The sequence below is a fragment of the Ornithodoros turicata genome, unplaced genomic scaffold (genome assembly GCF_037126465.1).
Source record: "Ornithodoros turicata isolate Travis unplaced genomic scaffold, ASM3712646v1 Chromosome23, whole genome shotgun sequence".
NCBI classification, from domain to species: Eukaryota; Metazoa; Arthropoda; class Arachnida; order Ixodida; family Argasidae; genus Ornithodoros; species Ornithodoros turicata.
Window position 1 is genome coordinate 1720007 of NW_026999342.1, and position 19625 is coordinate 1739631.

At 50.5% G+C, this 19625-nt stretch overlaps 1 protein-coding gene across 3 annotated transcripts in view; it reads left to right on the forward strand.

Annotated features, from left to right (window-relative positions):
• LOC135373261 (methanethiol oxidase-like) overlaps positions 1-19625 on the forward strand; it is a 326674-nt gene that overhangs the window by 58803 nt on the left and 248246 nt on the right. For all 3 annotated transcript variants that reach the window (XM_064606490.1, XM_064606489.1, XM_064606491.1), the window contains exon 3: positions 3431-3616. In XM_064606490.1, coding sequence (XP_064462560.1) covers positions 3431-3616 — 186 coding nt within the window. The remainder of the gene's footprint in view (positions 1-3430; positions 3617-19625) is intronic.

The following is a 19625-nucleotide window of genomic DNA, read 5'->3' on the forward strand; positions in this document are numbered from 1 at the left end:
GAATATTGTTACAGTTTCAAGAGTTCAAGGTATCCCCGGAGCTGACCTTTAAAAAACAAGTTGACCTCCTTTCCTGGAGTGAAACCTGCATTTTCCTGTATCGTCTATGCATGGCTACTGAATGGTGTGTCGCTGGTCTTCACACACTAGGTCCGCACTAACATATACTTCTTAATCGCCCGCACCACCGACCTTCCCGAACCACCCTTTCAGGATCTGTTAGTCGGCTGGACTCTCACCCCTTCACATTGTCAATATTTCTTGTTCCATGGCCATATACAGCCCACCAAAGCTCCGCCATCAAAGCACTTCTGTCCTTTTTTGACACCATAGGACTTTGGTCCTCACTGTTAGGTGACTCATTGTCATTTTACCACACCACCACAGTCGTCAGCTCGAACTCGCAATCAACAAATGGTGAAACGGTCACAGGAAAATTGTTTTAGTTTTCCCAGGAGAAGACGTCTGCGTCTCTTTTTCAAGGGCACGGGGAGTGTTTCCCGAACCTACATCCAAAATGGGCATCCACAACGTTAATGTAAAGGCCGAACATAAATTTCTTGGGCTTATATTTGACCGGAAACTGACTTTCCTTCCGAATCTCAAACACCTCAAGGTAAATACTATTAAATCTCTAAGTCTTCTAAAGGTACTTTCTCACCGGTCCTGGGGAGCAGATCGTGACATGCTCAAGGGCATCTACCTCTCCACCATACTTTCAAAGCTGGATTATGGATGTGTTGTGTACGGTTCGGCACGGCTATCTACACTCAAAACCCACGATCCAGTACACCACCGAGGGCTGCGTTTAGTTTTCGGAGCTTGTCTCCAATACAAAGTTTGTACATAGAATTAAATCAGTGGTCCTTAGAGAGAGGTTTTACCGCGGTACTTCATATGCACTAAGAATCAGGGGTCACCCCCAGAACCCAGCATATGAATGTGTGAAAGGTACACAATCAGACAGCACTTCTTGAACAGGCCTTCAGCTGTGCCTTCTTTTAGCATTAGAATGTCACAAGCAGTCGATCGCTATGCCTTTCCAGAGTACAACTCTATGATCCTTGAGTCAAGTAAAAAAAAAAAATCCTCCATGGCAGCCCCCTCCAAAGTGTAGCAAGTCCCTCTTCAGATACAACAAACGCGAAAATGCTAACACCGTACTCCAAGGAATTTGAGGTGCTAAAGGATAGCTTTGGCAGCAATGTAGAGTTGTACACTGGTGGTTCAAAGAGTGTTTCCGGGGTATCGTACGCTATGTTCACTGGCACACTCTTAAAAATGAGCGAGGGGGGGGGGGGTAATGGCAGGATAGGCTCGCCGTTGTTGGCCACACAGAAGTGGGCGTCGTCACGACTATAGCCAGAAAAAAGAAAAAGAACGCAAAGCAAAACAAAACACAAAGGAAGGACGGACGGATGGAGGATAGAGGAGGTTGAATGATGGGGATGCGGTGAGGTGCACGTGTTCATCGGGGAGAGTACAGTATTAGATGGGTCGATGAGCAAGGCCTGTCTTCAGCATGATGGGAATGAGGTTTCTTGCTTTGGCGGAACGTTCGGCTGAAGAACCAGCGGGGTAGACGATGTCCGCTAGCGTGCCCGAGGTGGAGCGAGGGAGATGGGCTTCGCGCGCTGAATGGTATGCTCGGCAGTCTCGCAGGATGTGTTCGATTGTTCCGGGTTGTTGACAGTGGCCACAGCTGGCGTCACCCCTAGAGCCGATCTTGAACAGCTGAGAGTTGGTGAACGAACACCCAGTGCGGAGCCTATGGAGCATGGTCTGGATGTTTCGAAGAAGATTTCTCATGGGAAGAGGGGGCGATTATGGTGCATGATGTCCCGTATTCCAGGGTGGCGCAGTTCAACAAGGTGCTGAACAGACATCTGCCTGTCTGTGTCGTCCGGAGTTGGCAAAATATTGCTGCAGCCCAGGTGTGCCGAGGACGCCAGCTGGTCGGCCCTTTCGTTGCCGCCAACACCGACGTGGGACGGGATCCATTGGAAGACGATATCGCCTCCAGCCTGTTTATTCTGAGCGCACGATCTTCTGATGCTTCGCGCTAAGATGTTGTCACACATGGGGTTCATCACGTTCCATAGAGCGCTTCTCGAGTCTGTGACTCGAGTCTCTTCAAAATGAAGTTCACCGCATAGCATGCCCCTAGTCAACCATAATCTCGAATGATATCGTTATCTGCCCTGATTTGTTGAAAGCGGGAGGCGTATCCCTATTGAAAAATCATACAAGAAATCTCACAAGAAACATCTTACAGAATCCTAAGAGAAATTCTATGGGATTATTGCCCAGATTCTCACAAGGTTTCTCATAGAATTTCTCACAGGTTCTCCTCTGTCCGGACCGAAGACTGAATGACCGAAAACTTCTCTTAAGGTTTCTTATAGACATTCTTGCAGCTTGTTTCTGATAGGATTTCTTATAAATGTTGTCATAATATTTCTAGTTCTAATATTTCATGTTGTTTCTTATAATACACAGTACAAATGTTTTGATAAGATTTGCAGTAAATAATCTACACCAAGTGACAATCTATGACATATGTTCACTCTTTATTTCAGTCATTTAGACTCACTCTTTATTTCAATCATTCAGAAAACTCCTCATGTGGGGCACAAAGGAACTTAGCCTTTTGGCCCTTGGGATGTCTGAAGGCTTCTCGTTCAGGTAGAGTTGATATGCATCTAAAAGAAAAGAGAGAGAACGTCATAATGTCAATTATGAAATTACATTGCTACACGTATTCAAGAACGGAAAATAAAATGTATTCAGCAAATCATAATAACCCACACATAATTTGCACACCCGCTCGCTGGATGTCTTGCTTTATGTTCCAGGTGCTCTAGTACATGTGTACTATATACTAAGAGATGTAAACCTCACTGTACTTGTCACTGCCAAAGGGCCTGTACTTTGTGAGGTATACCACTTTTTGCATATCGGTTTGAGAGAGTACCGCTCAAGCTGCGGCCTCAAAGTTCCATGTCGGTCCAAAGTTGTCGAGAAATCCTCTTTCTAATCCTCTCCAAATACCCTTTCACTTGCATGTAAGTGATTTCCACGTTCCCCGAGAACGTGTCGCAGCGAGGTTGAATTTTGGCGCTAAAGATATTCCACACCCAATTATGCCATCTGCACCACGCTGACCGTGGTCGACATAAAATGTGGCTCACAGGAGCTGCTGCTATCGCCAACGTCTATTTCAGGTTTAAAGAAGAAAAACAAAACAAAATGGACCTATAAAACCGACTGTTGGTGAACACATAGGCCCCTTATCTCAAGGACATCTGTTCGAACAGTTTGGCCTGACTGGTGATATTTAAGCAGATGCACTTTTTGGAGTAATCCACAGAAATTGTGGCTCGCGACCATGGCCATCATGAAACCTCTCTAATTACGGATCCATTTGCAGGTTGTTCATCGATTGCGGATGCCAAACAAGGGTGATGAGCTCCATCACATGAACTGGAACGTGTGCAGCAGCTGTTATGGCACTCGTGGGAAGTCAAGGGACAAACTTATCTTGCCTTCCCTAAACAGTGACAGGATTTATGTCGTGGACGTCAGTGCAGATCCCCTTGCGCCCAGGTTGTTCAAGGTACTGTATGTCCATGCTCTGACATACGTATACAGGGCGTCTTTTTATCATTTACAGAATGTTTTCAATGAAACTGAGAGCTACCTAGAAGCGGTTTTCACAGACTAATATCAAAATTTAAATATTTATATCTCAAAGTACGTGCTCCTTTCAGTGTAATTTAATAGGTGGGTGGACTTATAGGAGCACTGAGGTGACCTCAAAATGTCTTCTTTTTGTTTTTCGGTGCAGAGTGTTCTCCAACGAATAAAATGAGTTCCTGCGAAAGAACGATGAGAGCAGGCGCCCTACAGAGCGAGCGCGAGAGCTCTGTTCACCTTTGCGAGAGCACGTTTGAAAAATTCTTCACCTCGTGAAAAGGGCGCATCGCTGAACGAGCGAAAGTCGTGACGATCCGCTCAGGTGGCCAGTGACGTGCAATTGCACAGCTCAAGCGTGTATAAGCGGCGCGTGAGCTGCGAAGAAAAAACGAAGAAACAACGCACGAGCCGCGTTTACATGAATACGACACTAGCGTATCGTATCCAGTTGTCGAATCGAATCCACCCATGTAAACGCGTCAATTCGCTAGGAGAGCGTATCGTATTCAATTCGCTAAACAGAGGTGGATCGAGGCGGTGGGTGCGCATTCAGACTGTAGCCGTGTTTACATGAATGCGACACAAGCGTATCGAATCGAGTCGAAACCGGAGAGAAGACGATACGCCACCGTTTACATGAATGCGCATCGAGCCCAGACCGAAGGTGGCGCCACGCTGTGTCATATCGGAAAGTTAGAGGCGCACTTCCGCAAATACTGCCGTTTCCGGTGTCCCGCTACCTTCGCACCGAACGCTGAAACGTCGAAAACGTAGCATCTACGTCCCATTTTCAAGCGTACTTCCGAATGAATTCTGTTATACGGCTGTAAGCCCTGCTGCCTTCTGCTAGTGTAGACTAACTTACATATCCAAAACGGAGCGTGGCTGTGAACTCCCTAATATCATCATTTTGTGATCCCGACTAGGAGTAGCAGACGACGCAACTAGCCCGCAGCCGAACGCCGCTTCCCACAATCCTCTCTTCTTGCCTTGATGCGCATCGTCTGTTTACATGCACAGTCTGAATGCGCATCCGCCGTCTCGATCCACCTCTGTTTAGCGAATTGAATACGATACGCTCTCCTGGCGAAGCCGCGTTTACATGTATGCGACACAAGCGTATCGAATCGAGTCGAAACCAGAGAGAAGACGATACGCCACCGTTTACATGAATGCGCATCGAGCCCAAACCGAAGGTGGCGCCACGCCGTGTCATATCGGAAAGTTAGAGGCGCACTTCCGCAAATACTGCCGTTTCCGGTGTCCCGCTACCTTCGCACCGAACGCTGAAACGTCGAAAACGTAGCATCTACGTCCCATTTTCAAGCGTACTTCCGAATGAATTCTGTTCTACGGCTGCAAGCCCTGCTGCTTCTGTTAGTGTAGACTAACCTATATATCCAAAACGGAGCGTAGTTGCGAACTCCCTAATAACATCCCGACTAGAAGTAGCAGACGACGCAACTGTCCCGCAGCTGAACGCCGCTTCCCATAATCCTCTCTTCTTGCCTTGATGCGCATCGTCGGTTTACATGCACAAGCCGCGTTTACATGAATACGACACTAGCGTATCGTATTCAGTTGTCGAATCGAATCCACCCATGTAAACGCGACAAGAGCCTGCAATATGTCACGTGAACATCGTCTGCGGCTGCTTTCTCAGACTTCTTTCTTTTTTAAAATTCGATTGAAGAGCTACAACGCGCCGCAGAGCGAGTAGTTTTCACTCTGACTCTTGCTGGACAGCTTGACAGATGAGGCAGGATCTCGAGCGACGTTAAGGCTGCGGTCCAACTCCTTCCCCGAAAATGGGCGTTTCCGTAGCAAGATTCCACCGCTCGTGTTTGCATGTTCTTGAAGAAACCGGTATGGTTAGAAAGCTGCTTTCCTTTGCTAGGCGTGTACGTTCTCCGTTTTCTAGTAGATCCTATGATAACGGTTTTATAAAACCGGGAAACTGACGAAATCATCGACAATTGCTGTGTTCATAGCAAGATTTGCCGGAAACAATTCAAGATATCAAGGTCGCTTATTTCGCATCGTGTAGCTTCATCATATCGGAAGGCACGTACGTTGCGATATCTTTTTTTGAGGATGAAAAAACGCATTTTTGGCGCTCCTCATTTCAGACTCTTCTAACGTCCGCCGAAGGTCAAGCTGTCTCCTGGATACGCACAGTTATGTGTTTAACGGATCCTGAAAAATGTAGCGCAATAAGAATATTAATAAGCACGACGCTTTCAAATCACCGATGAAAAACGGAGTTCTGCGCCATCTACCGAGCCAGTTGGTAAGAGTTCGTGATAGCGGGTCCAAAGGTTCCCGGGGGTGGCGCTATATGAAACCGAAACCGCATCATACAGCAAAGTTTATGCCTGCGGAGGCTGGAGTGTAGGTCATTCTGTAATGACTGTCACGGCGTGTTCTTTTGATCGTGCACGTTCACGTTGTGGACTTGTCGGTAATTTTCTTGTCGACTAGTGCTGCTTGTAAATCATAGTGTATGTACAATTTTTTTTTTTTCATCGCGAACGGCTTTGCCCATTATTATATTCACTGATGAGTTTTAGTACTCGTGTATTTTTGGTGGTTGATACACCAAGTGAAACGAAACACTGATACTCCATATTTCCTCCTCTATTTTACATGCACAGTCTGAATGCGCATCCGCCGTCTCGATCCACCTCTGTTTAGCGAATTGAATACGATACGCTCTCCTGGCGAAGCCGCGTTTACATGTATGCGACACAAGCGTATCGAATCGAGTCGAAACCAGAGAGAAGACGATACGCCACCGTTTACATGAATGCGCATCGAGCCCAAACCGAAGGTGGCGCCACGCCGTGTCATATCGGAAAGTTAGAGGCGCACTTCCGCAAATACTGCCGTTTCCGGTGTCCCGCTACCTTCGCACCGAACGCTGAAACGTCGAAAACGTAGCATCTACGTCCCATTTTCAAGCGTACTTCCGAATGAATTCTGTTCTACGGCTGCAAGCCCTGCTGCTTCTGTTAGTGTAGACTAACCTATATATCCAAAACGGAGCGTAGTTGCGAACTCCCTAATAACATCCCGACTAGAAGTAGCAGACGACGCAACTGTCCCGCAGCTGAACGCCGCTTCCCATAATCCTCTCTTCTTGCCTTGATGCGCATCGTCGGTTTACATGCACAAGCCGCGTTTACATGAATACGACACTAGCGTATCGTATTCAGTTGTCGAATCGAATCCACCCATGTAAACGCGACAAGAGCCTGCAATATGTCACGTGAACATCGTCTGCGGCTGCTTTCTCAGACTTCTTTCTTTTTTAAAATTCGATTGAAGAGCTACAACGCGCCGCAGAGCGAGTAGTTTTCACTCTGACTCTTGCTGGACAGCTTGACAGATGAGGCAGGATCTCGAGCGACGTTAAGGCTGCGGTCCAACTCCTTCCCCGAAAATGGGCGTTTCCGTAGCAAGATTCCACCGCTCGTGTTTGCATGTTCTTGAAGAAACCGGTATGGTTAGAAAGCTGCTTTCCTTTGCTAGGCGTGTACGTTCTCCGTTTTCTAGTAGATCCTATGATAACGGTTTTATAAAACCGGGAAACTGACGAAATCATCGACAATTGCTGTGTTCATAGCAAGATTTGCCGGAAACAATTCAAGATATCAAGGTCGCTTATTTCGCATCGTGTAGCTTCATCATATCGGAAGGCACGTACGTTGCGATATCTTTTTTTGAGGATGAAAAAACGCATTTTTGGCGCTCCTCATTTCAGACTCTTCTAACGTCCGCCGAAGGTCAAGCTGTCTCCTGGATACGCACAGTTATGTGTTTAACGGATCCTGAAAAATGTAGCGCAATAAGAATATTAATAAGCACGACGCTTTCAAATCACCGATGAAAAACGGAGTTCTGCGCCATCTACCGAGCCAGTTGGTAAGAGTTCGTGATAGCGGGTCCAAAGGTTCCCGGGGGTGGCGCTATATGAAACCGAAACCGCATCATACAGCAAAGTTTATGCCTGCGGAGGCTGGAGTGTAGGTCATTCTGTAATGACTGTCACGGCGTGTTCTTTTGATCGTGCACGTTCACGTTGTGGACTTGTCGGTAATTTTCTTGTCGACTAGTGCTGCTTGTAAATCATAGTGTATGTACAATTTTTTTTTTTTCATCGCGAACGGCTTTGCCCATTATTATATTCACTGATGAGTTTTAGTACTCGTGTATTTTTGGTGGTTGATACACCAAGTGAAACGAAACACTGATACTCCATATTTCCTCCTCTATTTTCATCCATCGAAGTTTCGTATAAGCGAGTTGAGGGGAAGCAATGTCCCGGCATTCGTTCTTTCTCGCAGATACTGCAATATTTTTTTCTTATTCATTTTCCATGGTCGTTTCAGTAAACATACGGTGTGCAGTCGGAGATTTTTCGGAGAACGGGTTCTACTGCGAGGAGTTTACTCTTTAGTTTGTGATTGGCATTTTCTTTCTGCCGCACCCGTAACACTGATTCTTTTCTTATGTATTTCTCAGTATTCATTTGCGTATCCATACGGCATGATTCTATACCGTATTCATTCAGAGATTACAAATTGCCTTCTTGGTTGGACCTCCACACCAAACGCCTGGCTAAGAATGTATTATATTTCATAACTTCAACTTAGTATTCCCTACATAATTCCTTTATTGTATTATATATCGTTATATTATACTACGTACAGACGGGGACAGATGGAAAGAGGACAGCAGGAAGGAGCGCGGGACAGGGGGGTTAGGTTCTTTTTAATTCTGTGTTTGCGTCGCGGATCTGATTACTCATCAGCTGTGATGCTTCGCCACCATCTGCCGTGCCGTCATCCTGTTCAACCGCGCATGCTAACCACGGTCGCCCTCGCTGCCCTCCCCCAGTGAAGTCGCGGACATCATCTGCTTTATCACCGCTTCGCGTCTGAGGGGGGTGGGGGTGATGTAGCGGCCGGTGGACAACGACGAAGATGGCCACGCGCCGGAGCACTTGCCTCCCCAAGCAGCAAAATGCACTGAAAGTCGAGTGCAATAGGGGTGCACGGGTAGGTGAGAGGCCTTGAACAGATTTGTGAAACTACAGAACACCGATAAGACACATACCGTCCACCCCTATTGCACTCGACTTTCAGTACATTGTGCTGCTTGGGTCAGTTCCACCGGCGCGGCCATGGAGATCGGCCACCGTCATCGCCTCTCCGTGGCATACCATCATCGCCGGTCGGGACTCATGTAGAGGGATACCATCTCCTCTACAGACTAGTTTCTTTTTAATTTTGTGTTAGCGTCGCGACGCAACTGTGCTATGAGGGCATACAGGCGTGGACAAATGGAGGGAGGACAGCAGTAATGAGTGGGGGTCAGGGGGTTAGTTTCTTTTTAATTTTGTGTTACCGTCGTGAAGCAACTGTGCTATGAGAGGCGTACAGACGTGGACAGATGGAAAGAGGACAGCAGGAGGGAGTGGGGGGACAGGGGCGTTAGTGTCTTTTCAATTCCGTGTTAGCGTCGCGAAGCAACTGCGCTATGAGAGGCGTACAGACATGGACAGATGGAAAGAGGACGGCAGGAAGGAGTGCGGGACAGCGGGGTTAGTTTCTTGTTAAATTTATGTTAGCGTCGCGAAGCAACTGTGCTATGAGAGGCGTACAGACGTGGTCAGATGGAAAGAGGACAGCAGGAGGGAGTGGGGGGGACAGGGGCGTTAGTGTCTTTTCAATTCCGTGTTAGCGTCGCGAAGCAACTGCTCTGTGAGAGGCGTACAGACGTGGACAGATGGAAAGAGGACGACAGGAGGGAGTGCACGACAGCGGGGTTAGTTTCTTTTAAATTTATGTTAGCGTCGCGAAGCAACTGTGCTATGAGGGGCGTACAGACGTGGACAGATGGAAAGAGGACGGCACGAGGGGGTGGGGAGACAGGGGCGTTAGTGTCTTTTCAATTCCGTGTTAGCGTCGCGAAGCAACTGCGCTTTGAGGGGCGTACAGACGTGGACAGATGCAAAGAGGACGGCAGGAAGGAATGCGGGACAGCGGGGTTAGTTTCTTTTTAAATTTATGTTAGCGTCTCGAAGCAACTGTGCTATGAGGGGCGTACAGACGTGGACAGATGGAAAGAGGACGGCAGGAAGGACTGCGGGACAGGGGGGTTAGTGTTTTTTCAATTCTGTGTTAGCGTCGCGAAGCAACTGCGCTATGAGAGGCGTACAGACGTGGACAGATGGAAAGAGGACGGCAGGAAGGAGTGCGGGACAGCGGGGTTAGTTTCTTTTTAAATTTATGTTAGCGTCGCGAAGCAACTGTGCCATGAGGGGCGTACAGACGTGGACAGATGGAAAGAGGACAACAGGAGGGAGGGGGGACAGGGGCGTTAGTGTCTTTTCAATTCCGTGTTAGCGTCGCGAAGCAACTGCGCTATGAGAGGCGTACAGACGTGGACAGATGGAAAGAGGACGACAGGAAGGAGTGCGGGACAGAGGGGTTAGTTTCTTTTTAAATTTATGTTAGCGTCGCGAAGGAACTGTGCTATGAGGGGCGTACAGACGTGGACAGATGGAAAGAGGACGGCAGGAAGGAGTGCGGGAAAGCGGGGTTAGTTTCTTTTTAAATTTATGTTAGCGTCGCGAAGCAACTGTGCTATGAGGGGCGTGCAGACGTGGACAGATGGAAATAGGACTGCAGGAAGGAGTGCGGGACAGGGGGGTTAGTGTTTTTTCAATTCTGTGTTAGCGTCGCGAAGCAACTGCGCTATGAGACGCGTACAGACGCGTACGGACGTGGACAGATGGAAAGAGGACAGCAGGAGGGAGTGGGGGGACAGGGGCGTTAGTGTCTTTTCAATTCCGTGTTAGCGTCGCGAAGCAACTGTGCTATGAGGGGCGTACAGACGTGGACAGATGGAAAGAGGACGGCAGGAAGGAGTGCGGGAAAGCGGGGTTAGTTTCTTTTTAAATTTATGTTAGCGTCGCGAAGCAACTGTGCTATGAGGGGCGTGCAGACGTGGACAGATGGAAAGAGGACGGCAGGAAGGAGTGGGGGACAGGGGGCTTAGTGTTTTTCAATTCTGTGTTAGCGTCGCGAAGCAACTGCGCTATGAGAGGCGTACAGACGTGGACAGATGGAAAGAGGACGGCAGGAAGGCGTGCGGGACAGCGGGGTTAGTTTCTTTTTAAATTTATGTTAGCGTCGCGAAGCAACTGCGCTATGAGGGGCGTAGAGACGTGGAGAGATGGAAAGAGGACAGCAGGAGGGTGTGGGGGGACAGGGGCGTTTGTGTCTTTTCAATTCTGTGTTAGCGTCGCGAAGCAACTGCGCTATGAGAGGCGTACAGACGTGGACAGATGGAAAGAGGACGGCAGGAAGGCGTGCGGGACAGCGGGGTTAGTTTCTTTTTAAATTTATGTTAGCATCGCGAAGCAACTGCGCTATGAGGGGCGTAGAGACGTGGAGAGATGGAAAGAGGACAACAGGGGGGAGTGGGGGTACAGGGGCGTTAGTGTCTTTTCAATTCGGTGTTAGTGTCGCGAAGCAACTGTGCTATGAGGGGCGTACAGACGTGGACATATGGAAAGAGGACGGCAGGAAGGAGTGCGGGACTGGGGGGTTAGTGTTTTTTTTTCAATTCTGTGTTAGCGTCGCGAAGCAAGTGCGCTATGAGAGGCGTACAGACGTGGACAGATGGAAAGAGGACGGCAGGAAGGCGTGCGGGACAGCGGGGTTAGTTTCTTTTTAAATTTATATTAGCGTCGCGAAGCAACTGTGCTATGAGGGGCATACAGACGTGGACAGATGGAAAGAGGACGGCAGGAAGGAGTGCGGGACAGGGGGTTAGTGTTTTTTCAATTCTGTGTTAGCGTCGCGAAGCAACTGCGCTATGAGGGGCATACAGACGTGGACAGATGGAAAGAGGACGGCAGGAAGGAGTGCGGGACAGGGGGGTTAGTGTTTTTTCAATTTTGTGTTAGCGTCGCGAAGCAACTGTGCTATGAGTGGCGTACAGACGTGGACAGATGGAAAGAGGACGGCAGGAAGGCGTGCGGGACAGCGGGGTTAGTTTCTTTTTAAATTTATGTTAGCGTCGCAAAGCAAATGTGCTATGAGGGGCGTACAGACGTGGAGAGATGGAAAGAGAACAGCAGGAGGGAGTGGGGGGACAGGGGCGTTAGTGTCTTTTCAATTGCGTGTTAGTGTCGCGAAGCAACTGTGCTATGAGGGGCGTACAGACGTGGACAGATGGAAAGAGGACGGCAGGAAGGAGTGCGGAACAGCGGGGTTAGTTTCTTTCTAATTTTATGTTAGCGTCGCGAAGCAACTGTGCTATGAGAGGCGTACAGACGTGGACAGATGGAAAGAGGACGGCAGGAAGGCGTGCGGGACAGCGGGGTTAGTTTCTTTTTAAATTTATGTTAGCGTCCCGAAGGAACTGTGCTATGAGGGGCGTACAGACGTGGACATATGGAAAGAGGACGGCAGGAAGGAGTGCGGGACAGGGGGGTTAGTGTTTTTTCAATTCTGCGTTAGCGTCACGAAGCAAGTGCGCTATGAGAGGCGTACAGACGTGGACAGATGGAAAGAGGACGGCAGGAAGGCGTGCGGGACAGCGGGGTTAGTTTCTTTTTAAATTTATATTAGCGTCGCGAAGCAACTGTGCTATGAGGTGCATACAGACGTGGACAGATGGAAAGAGGACGGCAGAAAGGAGTGCGGGACAGGGGGGTTAGTGTTTTTTCAATTCTGTGTTAGCGTCGCGAAGCAACTGCGCTATGAGAGGCGTACAGACGGGGACAGATGGAATGAGGACCGCAGGAACGAGTGGGGGACAGGGGGGTTAGTGTCTTTTTAATTTTGTGTTAGCGTCGCGAAGCAACTGTGCTATGAGGGGCGTACAGACGTGGACAGATGGAAAGAGGACGGCAGGAAGGCGTGCGGGACAGCGGGGTTAGTTTCTTTTTAAATTTATGTTAGCGTCGCGAAGCAACTGTGCTATGAGGGGCGTACAGACGTGGAGAGATGGAAAGAGAACAGCAGGAGGGAGTGGGGGGACAGGGGCGTTAGTGTCTTTTCAATTACGTGTTAATGTCGCGAAGCAACTGTGCTATGAGGGGCGTACAGACGTGGACAGATGGAAAGAGGACGGCAGGAAGGAGTGCGGAACAGCGGGGTTAGTTTCTTTCTAAATTTATGTTAGCGTCGCGAAGCAACTGTGCTATGAGAGGCGTACAGACGTGGACAGATGGAAAGAGGACGGCAGGAAGGCGTGCGGGACAGCGGGGTTAGTTTCGTTTTAAATTTATGTTAGCGTCCCGAAGGAACTGTGCTATGAGGGGCGTACAGACGTGGACATATGGAAAGAGGATGGCAGGAAGGAGTGCGGGACAGGGGGGTTAGTGTTTTTTCAATTCTGCGTTAGCGTCACGAAGCAAGTGCGCTATGAGAGGCGTACAGACGTGGACAGATGGAAAGAGGACGGCAGGAAGGCGTGCGGGACAGCGGGGTTAGTTTCTTTTTAAATTTATATTAGCGTCGCGAAGCAACTGTGCTATGAGGTGCATACAGACGTGGACAGATGGAAAGAGGACGGCAGGAAGGAGTGCGGGACAGGGGGGTTAGTGTTTTTTCAATTCTGTGTTAGCGTCGCGAAGCACCTGCGCTATGAGAGGCGTACAGACGGGGACAGATGGAATGAGGACCGCAGGAACGAGTGGGGGACAGGGGGGTTAGTGTCTTTTTAATTTTGTGTTAGCGTCGCGAAGCAACTGTGCTATGAGGGGCGTACAGACGTGGACAGATGGAAAGAGGACGGCAGGAAGGCGTGCGGGACAGCGGGGTTAGTTTCTTTTTAAATTTATGTTAGCGTCGCGAAGCAACTGTGCTATGAGGGGCGTACAGACGTGGAGAGATGGAAAGAGAACAGCAGGAGGGAGTGGAGGGACAGGGGCGTTAGTGTCTTTTCAATTTCGTGTTAGCGTCGCGAAGCAACTGCTATGAGGGGCGTACAGATGTGGACAGATGGAAAGAGGATGGCAGGAGGGAGTGGGCGGACAGGGGCGTTAGTGTCTTTTCAATTCCGTGCTAGCGTCGCGAAGCAACTGCGCTATGAGGGGCGTACAGACGTGGACAGATGGAAAGAGGACGGCAGGAAGGAGTGCGGGACAGCGGGGTTAGTTTCTTTTTAAATTTGTTAGCGTCGCGAAGCAACTGTGCTACGAGGGGCGTGCAGACGTGGACAGATGGAAAGAGGACGGCAGGAAGGAGCTCGGGACAGGGGGTTAGTGTTTTTTCAATTCTGTGTTAGCGTCGCGAAGCAACTGCGCTATGAGAGGCGTACAGACGTGGACAGATGGAAAGAGGACGGCAGGAAGGCGTGCAGGACAGCGAGGTTAGTTTCTTTTTAAATTTATATTAGCGTCGCGAAGCAACTGTGCTCTGAGGGGCGTACAGACGTGGACAGATGGAAAGAGGACGGCAGGAAGGAGTGCGGGACAGCGGGGTTAGTTTCTTTTTAAATTTATGTTAGCGTCGCGAAGCAACTGTGCTATGAGAGGCGTACAGACGTGGACAGATGGAAAGAGCACGGCAGGAGGGAGAGGGGGGACAGGGGCGTTAGTGTCTTTTCAATTCCGTGTTAGCGTCGCGAAGCAACTGCGCTATGAGAGGCGTACAGACGGGGACAGATGGAATGAGGACCGCAGGAACGAGTGGGGGACAGGGGGGTTAGTGTCTTTTTAATTTTGTGTTAGCGTCGCGAAGCAACTGTGCTATGAGGGGCGTACAGACGTGGACAGATGGAATGAGGACGGCAGGAAGGAATGCGGGACAGCGGGGTTAGTTTTTTTTTAAATTTGTTAGCGTCGCGAAGCAACTGTGCTATGAGGGGCGTACAGACGTGGAGAGATGGAAAGAGGACAGCAGGAGGGAGTGGGGGGACAGGGTCGTTAGTGTCTTTTCAATTCCGTGTTATCGTCGCGAACCAACTGTGCTATGAGGGGCGTACAGACGTGGACAGATGGAAAGAGGACGGCAGGAGGGAGTGGGGGGACAGGGGCGTTAGTGTCTTTTCAATTCCGTGTTAGCGTCGCGAAGCAACTGCGCTATGAGGGGCGTACAGACGTGGACAGATGGAAAGAGGACAGCAGGAGGGAGTCGGGGGACAGGGGCGTTAGTGTCTTTTCAATTCCGTGTTAGCGTCGCGAAGCAACTGCGCTATGAGGGGCGTACAGACGTGGACAGATGGAAAGAGGACAGCAGGAGGGAGTGGGGGACAGGGGCGTTAGTGTCTTTTCAATTCCGTGTTAGCGTCGCGAAGCAACTGCGCTATGAGGGGCGTACAGACGTGGACAGATGGAAAGAGGACAGCAGGAGGGAGTGGGGGGACAGGGGCGTTAGTGTCTTTTCAATTCCGTGTTAGCGTCGCGAAGCAACTGTGCTATGAGGGGCGTACAGACGTGGACAGATGGAAAGAGGACGGCAGGAGGTAGTGGGGGACAGCGGGGTTAGTTTCTTTTTAAATTTATGTTAGCGTCGCGAAGCAACTGTGCTATGAGGGGCGTACAGACGTGGACAGATGTAAAGAGGATGGCAGGAGGGAGTGGGCGGACAGGGGCGTTAGTGTCTTTTCAATTCCGTGCTAGCGTCGCGAAGCAACTGCGCTATGAGGGGCGTACAGACGTGGACAGATGGAAAGAGGACGGCAGGAAGGAGTGCGGGACAGCGGGGTTAGTTTCTTTTTAAATTTATGTTAGCGTCGCGAAGCAACTGTGCTACGAGGGGCGTGCAGACGTGGACAGATGGAAAGAGGACGGCAGGAAGGAGCTCGGGACAGGGGGGTTAGTGTTTTTTCAATTCTGTGTTAGCGTCGCGAAGCAACTGCGCTATGAGAGGCGTACAGACGTGGACAGATGGAAAGAGGACGGCAGGAAGGCGTGCAGGACAGCGAGGTTAGTTTCTTTTTAAATTTATATTAGCGTCGCGAAGCAACTGTGCTCTGAGGGGCGTACAGACGTGGACAGATGGAAAGAGGACGGCAGGAAGGAGTGCGGGACAGCGGGGTTAGTTTCTTTTTAAATTTATGTTAGCGTCGCGAAGCAACTGTGCTATGAGAGGCGTACAGACGTGGACAGATGGAAAGAGCACGGCAGGAGGGAGAGGGGGGACAGGGGCGTTAGTGTCTTTTCAATTCCGTGTTAGCGTCGCGAAGCAACTGCGCTATGAGATGCGTACAGACGGGGACAGATGGAATGAGGACCGCAGGAACGAGTGGGGGACAGGGGGGTTAGTGTCTTTTTAATTTTGTGTTAGCGTCGCGAAGCAACTGTGCTATGAGGGGTGTACAGACGTGGACAGATGGAAAGGGGACAGCAGGAGGGAGTGGGGGGACAGGGGCGTTAGTGTCTTTTCAATTCCGTGTTAGCGTCGCGAAGCAACTGCGCAATGAGAGGCGTACAGACGTGGACAGATGGAAAGAGGACAGCAGGAGGGAGTAGGGGGACAGGGGCGTTAGTGTCTTTTCAATTCCCTGTTAGCGTCGCGAAGCAACTGCTCTATGAGAGGCGTACAGACGTGGACAGATGGAAAGAGGACGGCAGGAAGGAGTGCGGGACAGCGGGGTTAGTGTTTTTTTTCAATTCTGTGTTAGCGTCGCGAAGCAACTGCGCTATGAGAGGCGTACAGACGTGGACAGATGGAAAGAGGACGGCAGGAAGGTGTGCGGGACAGCGGGGTTAGTTTCTTTTTAAATTTATGTTAGCGTCGCGAAGCAGCTGTGCTATAAGGGGCGTACAGACGTGGACAGATGGAAAGAGGACGGCAGGAAGGAGTGCGGGACAGGGGGGTTAGTGTTTTTTTCAATTCTGCTTTAGCGTCGCGAAGCAAGTGCGCTATGAGAGGCATACAGACGTGGACAGATGGAAAGAGGACGGCAGGAAGGCGTGCGGGACAGCGGGGTTAGTTTCTTTTTAAATTTATGTTAGCGTCGCGAAGCAACTGTGCTATGAGGGGCATACAGACGTGGACAGATGGAATGAGGACGGCAGGAAGGAGTGCGGGACAGCGGGGTTAGTTTCTTTTTAAATTTGTTAGCGTCGCGAAGCAACTGTGCTATGAGGGGCGTACAGACGTGGAGAGATGGAAAGAGGACAGCAGGAGGGAGTGGGGGGACAGGGTCGTTAGTGTCTTTTCAATTCCGTGTTAGCGTCGCGAAGCAACTGTGCTATGAGGGGCGTACAGACTTGGACAGATGGAAAGAGGACGGCAGGAGGGAGTGGGGGGACAGGGGCGTTAGTGTCTTTTCAATTCCGTGTTAGCGTCGCGAAGCAACTGCGCTATGAGGGGCGTACAGACGTGGACAGATGGAAAGAGGACAGCAGGAGGGAGTCGGGGGACAGGGGCGTTAGTGTCTTTTCAATTCCGTGTTAGCGTCGCGAAGCAACTGCGCTATGAGGGGCGTACAGACGTGGACAGATGGAAAGAGGACAGCAGGAGGGAGTGGGGGACAGGGGCGTTAGTGTCTTTTCAATTCCGTGTTAGCGTCGCGAAGCAACTGCGCTATGAGGGGCGTACAGACGTGGACAGATGGAAAGAGGACAGCAGGAGGGAGTGGGGGGACAGGGGCGTTAGTGTCTTTTCAATTCCGTGTTAGCGTAGCGAAGCAACTGTGCTATGAGGGGCGTACAGACGTGGACAGATGGAAAGAGGACGGCAGGAGGTAGTGGGGGGACAGGGGCGTTAGTGTCTTTTCAATTCCGTGTTAGCGTCGCGAAGCAACTGCGCTATGAGGGGCGTACAGACGTGGACAGATGGAAAGAGGACAGCAGGAGGGAGTGGGGGGACAGGGGCGTTAGTGTCTTTTCAATTCCGTGTTAGCGTCGCGAAGCAACTGCGCTATGAGGGGCGTACAGACGTGGACAGATGGAAAGAGGACGGCAGGAAGGAGTGCGGGATGGCGGGGTTAGTTTCTTTTTAAATTATGTTCGCGTCGCGAAGCAACTGTGCTATCAGGGGCGTACAGACGTGGACAGATGGAAAGAGGACGGCAGGAAGGAGTGCGGGACAGCGGGGTTAGTTTCTTTTTAAATTTATGTTAGCGTCGCGAAGCAACTGTGCTATGAGGGGCGTACAGACGTGGACAGATGGAAAGAGGACGGCAGGAGGGAGTGGGGAGACAGGGGCGTTAGTGTCTTTTCAATTCCGTGTTAGCGTCGCGAAGCAACTGCGCTTTGAGGGGCGTACAGACGTGGACAGATGCAAAGAGGACGGCAGGAAGGAATGCGGGACAGCGGGGTTAGTTTCTTTTTAAATTTATGTTAGCGTCTCGAAGCAACTGTGCTATGAGGGGCGTACAGACGTGGACAGATGGAAAGAGGACGGCAGGAAGGAGTGCGGGACAGGGGGGTTAGTGTTTTTTCAATTCTGTGTTAGCGTTGCGAAGCAACTGCGCTATGAGAGGCGAACAGACGTGGACAGATGGAAAGAGGACGGCAGGAAGGAGTGCGGGACAGCAGGGTTAGTTTCTTTTTAAATTTATGTCAGCGTCGCGAAGCAACTGTGCCATGAGGGGCGTACAGACGTGGACAGATGGAAAGAGGGCAACAGGAGGGAGGGGGACAGGGGCGTTAGTGTCTTTTCAATTCCGTGTTAGCGTCGCGAAGCAACTGCGCTATGAGAGGCGTACAGACGTGGACAGATGGAAAGAGGACGGCAGGAAGGAGTGCGGGACAGCGGGGTTAGTTTCTTTTTAAATTTATGTTAGCGTCGCGAAGCAACTGTACTATGAGGGGCGTACAGACGTCGACAGATGGAAAGAGGACGGCAGGAAGGAGTGCGGGACAGCGGGGTTAGTTTCTTTTTAAATTTGTTAGCGTCGCGAAGCAACTGTGCTATGAGGGGCGTACAGACGTGGAGAGATGGAAAGAGGACAGCAGGAGGGAGTGGGGGGACAGGGTCGTTAGTGTCTTTTCAATTCCGTGTTAGCGTCGCGAAGCAACTGCGCTATGAGAGGCGTACAGACGTGGACAGATGGAAAGAGGACGGCAGGAAGGAGTGCGGGACAGCGGGGTTAGTTTCTTTTTAAATTTATGTTAGCGTCGCGAAGCAACTGTGCTATGAGGGGCGTACAGACGTGGACAGATGGAATGAGGACGGCAGGAAGGAATGCGGGACAGCGGGGTTAGTTTTTTTTTAAATTTGTTAGCGTCGCGAAGCAACTGTGCTATGAGGGGCGTACAGACGTGGAGAGATGGAAAGAGGACAGCAGGAGGGAGTGGGGGGACAGGGTCGTTAGTGTCTTTTCAATTCCGTGTTATCGTCGCGAACCAACTGTGCTATGAGGGGCGTACAGACGTGGACAGATGGAAAGAGGACGGCAGGAGGGAGTGGGGAGACAGGGGCGTTAGTGTCTTTTCAATTCCGTGTTAGCGTCGCGAAGCAACTGCGCTATGAGGGGCGTACAGACGTGGACAGATGGAAAGAGGACAGCAGGAGGGAGTCGGGGGACAGGGGCGTTAGTGTCTTTTCAATTCCGTGTTAGCGTCGCGAAGCAACTGCGCTATGAGGGGCGTACAGACGTGGACAGATGGAAAGAGGACAGCAGGAGGGAGTGGGGGACAGGGGCGTTAGTGTCTTTTCAATTCCGTGTTAGCGTCGCGAAGCAACTGCGCTATGAGGGGCGTACAGACGTGGACAGATGGAAAGAGGACAGCAGGAGGGAGTGGGGGACAGGGGCGTTAGTGTCTTTTCAATTCCGTGTTAGCGTCGCGAAGCAACTGTGCTATGAGGGGCGTACAGACGTGGACAGATGGAAAGAGGACGGCAGGAGGTAGTGGGGGACAGCGGGGTTAGTTTCTTTTAAATTTATGTTAGCGTCGCGAAGCAACTGTGCTATGAGGGGCGTACAGACGTGGACAGATGTAAAGAGGACGC